At 31.9% G+C, this 8,696-nt stretch overlaps 1 protein-coding gene across 1 annotated transcript; it reads left to right on the forward strand.

Annotated features, from left to right (window-relative positions):
- Positions 1 to 659: 659 nt before the first annotated feature.
- LOC143056149 (uncharacterized) lies at positions 660 to 8,177 on the forward strand. The gene is made up of 5 exons (XM_076229233.1): positions 660 to 720; positions 1,426 to 1,613; positions 3,864 to 4,064; positions 5,253 to 5,400; positions 7,872 to 8,177. The coding sequence occupies exons 1-5, from the start codon at positions 660 to 662 to the stop codon at positions 8,000 to 8,002; spliced, it is 729 nt and encodes a 242-aa protein (XP_076085348.1). The 3' UTR covers positions 8,003 to 8,177.
- The last annotated feature ends 519 nt before the right edge of the window (positions 8,178 to 8,696 follow it).

Below are 8,696 nucleotides of genomic sequence, written 5' to 3' on the forward strand. Positions count from 1 at the left end.
TAAACTTTTCTGGATTTCTACAACACTTGGACAGAAGCTTGTTTATGATCATAAGATAATAAGTGTCCAGAAGTTAATTTTGTATAAAAAAATCCTTTTTTTTTCCGTATTTTACTTATAACTGGAATTTCTCTGTCAGTTAACATTTCATACAGTCTGTAGTTAAAGTTTTAAAAATATTTATTAGATTTATAAAGCATCCTGGATTTTCACCCAACTAGGACAGAAACTTCTTACAATCAAAAGATAGTATCTAGAAGAAAATTATTAAAATATATTTCCTCATTTTTGTTGAGCCTGTGACTTTTGTTGCAAAAGCGAGACAAAGAGATGCTACATTACGCTGTCAGCAGCTGCAGTGTCCACAAATATTCACTCTATGGTTAAAGTTTTAAAAAATTTATTAACTTTCTTAAACTATCCTGGATTTTAATAATACAAAACGACAACATCCTGGATTACTGCAAAGAAATTTTTTATTATGGTCTACAAGTTTCGCCACTTATGGTGGTGTCTTCAGGACAATTTAATTATAGGAAACAAATAATTTACCCAGAACGGAGCTGGGCGAAAAAAAAAATTTGGACCCTTTTTTGCATAAAATGATTTTTTTTTCAATCTTAAGATGGTTGAGAAGAAGTGTCTTAAACGTCATATAAATGAACCAATTCATAAATGCAAAACTATTTAATGATGGTTGGACTGTCGGTCGACTGGTTGGTACGTGCGGGTCCATCAGACACAAAAAAATAATTATGCCTATCAATCAATATTCATGGTAAGAGTGACTTGTTCCAATTCCATGTGTACATGTCCAACTGGCAGGTGTGATCTGACCTTAAACTCATTTTCATGGTTCAGTGGTTATAGTTAAGTTTTTCTTAGACTATAAGCAATAGGTCAACTATATTTGTTGTATGGAAAAATTGTTAGCTGTACATGTCTGCCTGGCATGGTTCATCTGACCTTGACCTCATTTTCATGGTTCATTGGTCATTGTTTAGTTTTCTTGGTTAATGTTAGGTTTAAGTGACAGTTGTAATAAAGCTTTATATTTAGGACTTTCAACATGATATCAATGATAAGTAAAAAAGGCGAGACATTTCAGTGTGTGCACTCTTGTTATATTTTCATAACTGTATTTTACATTCCTTCAACTCTTTGTAATGATAACATGGATAAACAGTTTTCCAGCAATTATACTTTCGGTCATATGAAAAATAAAATAAAATAAGCAAAAAAGAACAATAGATAGCCTAGTCAGAAAATTTCTATAATTTTTGTTCTGAAATAGCTCTCTAAGAGTATGTAACTTTAAAGTGTGCTGTAGAAATAAAATTTACACTATAACTCCTATGATTTATACATTGAACTATGTCCCATTAAGTTGACATTTTCTTAACGAGATTTGATTCCCTATATTAGGAACACCAGCACCTCCTCAAAGTTTCATAAACTTAACAAGAAGACCTCATGATGCATCATTGAATGATGAAGATCTCAACAGTCCAAAAAATGAAATTGATAGACACCTGAACAACAATTGCCAAGAGTCTAGGAATGGTCCTCAGTCAGAACAACTGTTAAACACTCATGTGCCTACTCCTGAACAGGTAAATAAACCAATATTCAGGGTCTATGGGGTCCTTTACAGGAAACACTGAACAGGTAAATAAACCAATATTCAGGGTCTACAGGGTCCTTTACAGGAAACACTGAACAGATAAATAAACCAATATTCAGGGTCTATGGGGTCCTTTACAGGAAACACTGAACAGGTAAATAATATCAATATTCAGGGTCTATGGGGTCCAGTACAGGAAACACTGAACAGGTAAATAATATCAAAATTCAGGGTCTATGGGGTCCAGTACAGGAAACACTTAACAGGTAAATAAACCAATATTCAGGGTCTATGGGGTCCAGTACAGGAGACACTGAACAGGTTAATAAAAACTAATTAATATAAAAAGAAGATGTGGTATGAATGCCAATGAGACAACTGTCAACATGAGACCAAAATGAGACACAGAAATTAACAACTATAGGTCACCGTATCGCCTTCAACACTGAGCAAAGCCCATACCTCATAGTCAGCTATAAAAGACCCTGAAATGACAATGTAAAACAATTCAAACTAGAAAACGAACGGCCTTATTTATGTACAAAAAATGAACAAAAAACAAATATGTAACACTTAAACAAACCACAACCACTGAATTACAGGCTCTTTGCTTGGGACAGGCACATACATACATAATGTGGCAGGGTTAAATCAATAAACAACTTACAGTATTAAAAGTCTAAGTACATGTATTCTGAATCATTTTTGTTTTTATATTCCCATATAAATCAAACAAAACTTCTGCCTGTTTTATATACACGTCGTATATGTTTTTTATTAAGCAAGTTTTACCCTTGTCCATCTGTACTTTCCATAGTTTAGTTCCTTTCTCTAACTTTAATTTGCCTCAACCATTTAATACCATATAGCGGGTTATTTTCGCATGTGTAAAATTTCGCAATTTTCATTGAATAAGGTATACGAAATATTTTGGAGGTTTCATAACTTTTATCAATACCTTTGCATGTACACTTTTAACTTGGCGGAATTTATTTTGGTGATTTTGTTATTTCCGTGAAAATAAGTGAAAATTTACACCCTGCGAAAATAACACACTATACTGTACTATGAAACTTATAGGCAATGCTTATTACCACAAAATACAGATCAAGTTTGAAGTTTAGTGGTGTCACTCTTAGGGTTCTAGAGTTATGCCCCTTTACAAATGGAAAAAATGCTTAAGTTTTATAAGACTACAAATTTTTTGCGGTCGTATATTGGTGTCGTCCGAAGACGGATGGTTTCCGATAATAACTTTAGTATAAGTAAATAGAAATCAATAAAATTTTAAAACAATGTTTATAACCACAAAAAGAAGGTTGGGATTGATTTTGGGGTTTATGGTCCCATCAGTTTAGGAATAAGGGGCCCAAAGGGATCAAAATCTTTAAAAAAAAATCTGTAAAAACAAAATGGAAAATTAATAATTTCAAAAGTATCTTAAAAAGCTTGAAAGAAATAGATTTTTAATAGTTTGGTTACAGCCTGAGGCTAAAATATATAGATAACTAGAAGTAGGATAACTTTCTCTTTTGCTGTTGGACAGAAAGATATTTGCAACAGTGGGACTTTAGTTGTTTTAATTAAATTTTCATTTAAATACTTTTGTAGTCAATATAAGTATATATCAAGACAAATTAATAGAATGCATTTTTAAAAAGTTTAGCATTAATATTTCAAAATTTACATTTTTAAAATAGAAAGTTGAATGCAGTCCATACTGTTCCACTGTTGTAGCTATAGATCATGGTTTATATTCCATATTCATACTTTTCATAAATTTTAGTTAAGCTTATTCATTGTATGCATGAGAAAAAAAATAGTATTATTATTCTTACCATTTGTTTAATGTTTATGCTATAAATATTTTATGATAAGGACTACCCATTTCAAAGTATTTTTAGAATGATTTTTATCATATGTAATGATACTTTTTTCTTTTTAGAACCCCTTACTTTAAAGTTTTGGCAACCACTATTATGAACGTTATCTTTATATTTTTCATGAATCATGGTATTTTGTCCTCAGTATCAACTTACAAGATTAGAATACAGTGGAAACTGATTTTTTGGCACTCCTCTAAATAAAAATCATCTGCTCAAATAAGATACCTTTATTAGCTCCTTTGAGTAACCCGTGTTTGCAGATTTGACAGTGACAGGTTGTCCTGAAGCAAACAGTATGTTTAAAAGTTCAAACCTTCAAATATAAATTTAAATGTTTTTTTTTGTTATTTCAGCAGTTAAATGTTCAGCAGGCCTATGATCTCGAAGTGTCCAACCTTACACTTAGTTTTGTAAGGAACCTTAGAATAGTGGAGGAAGAAAAGCAGAACTTACTTGTAGATCTGACAGCAATGAGAGAACGTTGTGCCAATTTGGAGGACAGTAAAGAGTCCTCAAAGAGAAAGTTGACATCTGCTTCATTAGATAAGGAACAGGTAAGCTAGGGTTCAGTGCAAAAATAAAATAAAAATACTAAAATCCAAGGAAAATTAAAAACGGAAAGTCCATATTCAAATAGCAAAATCAAAAGCTCAAGACACGTCAAAAAGAATGGACAACAACTGTCATATTCCTGACTTGGTGCAGGCATTTTCTTATGTAGAAAATGTTCGATTTAACCTGGTTTTATGGATGGGGTCCAGTACGGGAAACCCTGAACATATTCAGGGTCCATGGGGTCCGGTACAGGAAACACAGAACAGCTAGGTAAATAAAAACTCTAATTAATAAAAAAAGAAGATGTGGTAAGAATCCCAATGAGACAACTGGCCGCAAGAGACACAGAAATTAACAACTATAGGTCAACATACAGCCTTCAACAATGAGCAAAGCCCATACCTCATAGTCAGCTCTAAAAGGCCCTGAAATGACAATGTAAAACAATTCAAACATAAACTAATGGCCTTATTAATGTACAAAAAATGAACCAAAAAAACAAATATCTAACACATAAACAAATGACAACCACTGAATTACAGGCTCCTGACTTGGGACAGGCACATACATACATAATGTGGCTGGGTTTAATAAAAAAAAAACACTTTACAGTATAAAGTCCAAGTACATGTATTCTGAATCATTTTTTTTTCTATATTTCCCATATAAATCAAACAAAACTTCTGCCTGTTTTATATATACACGTTGTATATTTTTTTTTTATCCTTGTCCATCTTTACATTCCATAGTTTGGTTCCTTTCTCTAACTTTAATTTGCCTCAACTAAATGCTATGAAACTTATAGGCAATGCTTATTACCACAAAATACAGATCAAGTTTGACTTTAGTGTTGTCACTCTAACAGTTCTAGAGTTATGCCCCTTTACAAATGGAAAAATTGCTTAATTTTTTCATTTCCGTTCTCTCTTTCTTTAGTTTGCCTCAACCAAATGCTATGAACTTTAGTTTTATTATTCTTCAGTTATCTCCCTTTATAACTTTTTATGACATGGAAGTGGGGCATCATCTGTGTTCCATTACAGGACTCATTCCATGTTTATTTAGTTAACACAATTATCTTGCACATACACGAAGGAATTCCATGAATAATGAATTTGCTGCAGCAAATGTTACCAATACTGACAAAAAATCTGAAAATCTGACTGTCTTTTTTATTTTACTTTTAGGGAACAGGTGCAATCAAAAATTCTCGTCCTAGACCAAATACAAAGTCTAACATGCTGCAAGCCAAAAGACCACTTCCACAGATGTGTGGACCACCACCACTTATGTCAACAAAAAAATTATCCACTACTGGTGGAGCAATTGTCAAAGGTTTGTTTTTACATGTTAAATACATTTTACATCATCTTGACTAGTTAGCAACATCTGGTAAACCAATTGTCAAAGGTTTTTACATGTTAATACATTTTGAAATACCTTAGCTAGTTTGCAACTCCTGGCAAACCAATTGTCAAAGGTTTTTTCATGTTAAATACAGTTTACATTATCTTGACTAGTGTGCAACTCCTGGTAAACCAATTGTCAAAGATTTGTTTTCACATGTTAAATACATTTTGAAATATATTGAAACCAATTGTAAAAGGTTTGTTTTTACATTTAAACCCTTTCATCCCCGACATTGCTTTGAGGCATCGCCTGACGTTGGCCCAATGATGCCTTAGGGCATAGTTTTTCGTTTTTTTTTTTAAATCAGTTTAATGACGAAATGACAGGGCTTATAAACGGGAAAATGGACATAGTCATTGGGCGTATTTTTAAAGTTGTTTTTATGCTTGGTTTAGTGTAATCGTACGGTTTAAAATAAGAAAAATACAATTGAAACATCATTTACAATGGGAGAAATTAATGGTGTCTGCCGTGGAGCAAGTTGTGTTCAACGGCCCTTTATTTCCATGTTATACCGGTACGTTTTAAAAAGATTAATGACATATATATATTTATTTATTTGTTTTAATTAATACCTCAGAAATTAAAGGGAACTATCTTATTAATGTCTATGGAGGGCTTTTGGGGAAAGCAATATATTTTTTTTTAATTTATTGACCTGAACACCAACCCAATTTACCCGGTACCCTAGGTATTTAAACTACAGGAAAGGAGTGATCTGAGAGACTGTACTTCTGAAATATTGAGTCTTTTCATTTTCAAACCATAGAAAATAATACTTCAAGTGACATATTATATATATCATGATGTTTCATAATGAAACAAATTAACACAAATAAAGTGTATAAAGGAAGACTTTCAATTCTAATTTGAAACACCACAGATCATACAAAATTATTATATTTCCAATAATTGGAAAACAAATTAACTGTTTTCACATGAGATATAAACCAGCTGAAGGTATGTGAAATGCCAGTCATACATATTACTATGTATATATCTTGTGAAAACATACATGAGGGTAAATGTTGGGAAAGGGTATATATAACAATTGTTAGACAAGCAACCCAACTACACCAAAAAAATAAGATATTCAGATGTCAAGTAGAGAGAGGATTAAGACATGCATCGCAACTCATATGTATTACATTGATGTTTTAATACTGGGTGTAATATAGTCAAAACAAAATAGTTTGTTCGGTTGCCCTGTCCCAAATACAAAGAAGGATTTAATTTTAATGATTTTTAAAGGGGGGGGGGGGGGGGAGGTGGTAACAAAATCAGAGACATAATCTAAACTGACAAAATTGATATTCCTTTTAAATATACACATGCAATTCCTTTGATAAAAGAGTTAAATTCCAAATTTTATTTTCAAGAAAAATAATTTTAAAAACCTGGGTGTTGTTTAGGAAAGTTAAAGTCCAAGTGTTTTAAAAAGTTCAAATAATAGTATCTGGTGTAAAACAGATATATGCAACTATAAATAAATCATCAAAACTCCAATGATAAGAAAGTTTAAGTAAAGATTTTATACTCTGACTTCTAGAGAATCAAGACTGACAAGAGACCGTTTCTCTGTAATTTCCTCCTAAAAAAATCATATGATTTTGATGCTGAAATATTGAAAAGACCTGCTGCTACGCTACTTATATTGTTGTGTTTAGAAATATGACCTATTTATATAATTAACTGGGGAAAGGCGATTCCAAATCAAGTCAAGGTGTCAATGGCTGCAACAGATTGGACGCTGACAAAATATTATGATCACCTTGAGGTGTTGACCATACGACATACACTTTCCTTTACACAACTGTTTTAATAATTAAAATAAATGAGTCATCACCGATTTGTTTGATGAAGGTATTTTAACGGAAAATTTGCGAATATGATTCTTTTCAAAGAGGCTTCTCCTCCAAAACGTTCCATTTTTGAAAAATGGACTTAATTCTTCCATAGCTTTCCCAAATTAAGTATTTATTTTACACGTATTTACAGAAAAAATATGACAGAACAATTAATATATTATTAACTTATCGATGTTTAACCAATAATTGCACGACAGCTCCAGGAAAAGCATCAACATATCGGTTTACGAAATGACAACAAAAAACACACACTTTTATTGAAAGCGGTTGACGGTCGCGTGCAATTTTGATAATGTCATAGAGACGCTCAATCCAGTTCAATCCAGTAAAGAAAGTGTTAATACATTTTGAAATATATTGACTAGTTCACAACTCCGGGCAAACCAATTGTAAAAGGTTTGATTTTTCAGTCATGGTTCATTGACTTTGAATATTTGAAAACATGTTAATTCAACATTTGCATTATTGAAATCACTAAAAAGCGCAACATATCTCTGTGATAACAGTTTATTTTTGTTTTGATTACAGCAAAAGTGCCAGTACCTATAGCTATAAGACCAAAAGTATTAAAGAAAAACACAGGTTCGTATCATATTGAAAAGTTTGGTTATGCCAGAGAAATACAATTGAATAACTTTTACAAGAATTTTCAAATTTGATAGTTGACTTCCTGCAAATCTGGTGGGCCCAATCAATCATATTTTTTGGGGATCAAAGTCCATATGATTTTGAGATCTTGCCATCTGTTTATTCTGTTGTAAATTTTTTTTTATCAATTATCTTTGAATCTACAATCCCAAATTTAACCAAACTTAAAATAAATGGTAACTTATGGCATTCAGTATACATTATATATACTCCTGAATGTTTTCTTTCTTGCCTGTCAGCAAAAATGGCCACACCATGGCAAAAAAAATATACTGGAAGGAAAGTTCATATTATATACATTGTATATAGGTACAAAATACGTTAAGAAAAGCAACATGAACCTATATTTTTTGGACCAAAAAATACTTTCCGAATAACTTTCCAGTAATTCTAGCAAGGTTTCGTTTAAAAAATCAACTTTCTAAAGTCTGTATCTCAAAAAAGGCTATCATTGTCGCCTATGGGAAAATTAATTGTTTATTTCAATCTATACAGAGTCGACATGGCTATATCATAGTGCTCAGAAAGTGTCAAACACAGTAGTTTTTCTTGAAATTTGATGTGAAACTGGTTTTTTTGGTGATAAATGAATTATTGATTAACTAGTTTTTAAATTATAGTCTGTTTCATATTTGTATTGCGTTTTACCTTTGAAACAAGGGTGGGCTCGACTTTTGTCGCAGGTTTTATTTGACCTCGACCTCA

The sequence above is a fragment of the Mytilus galloprovincialis genome, chromosome 13 (assembly GCF_965363235.1).
Source record: "Mytilus galloprovincialis chromosome 13, xbMytGall1.hap1.1, whole genome shotgun sequence".
Lineage (NCBI taxonomy): Eukaryota > Metazoa > Mollusca > Bivalvia > Mytilida > Mytilidae > Mytilus > Mytilus galloprovincialis.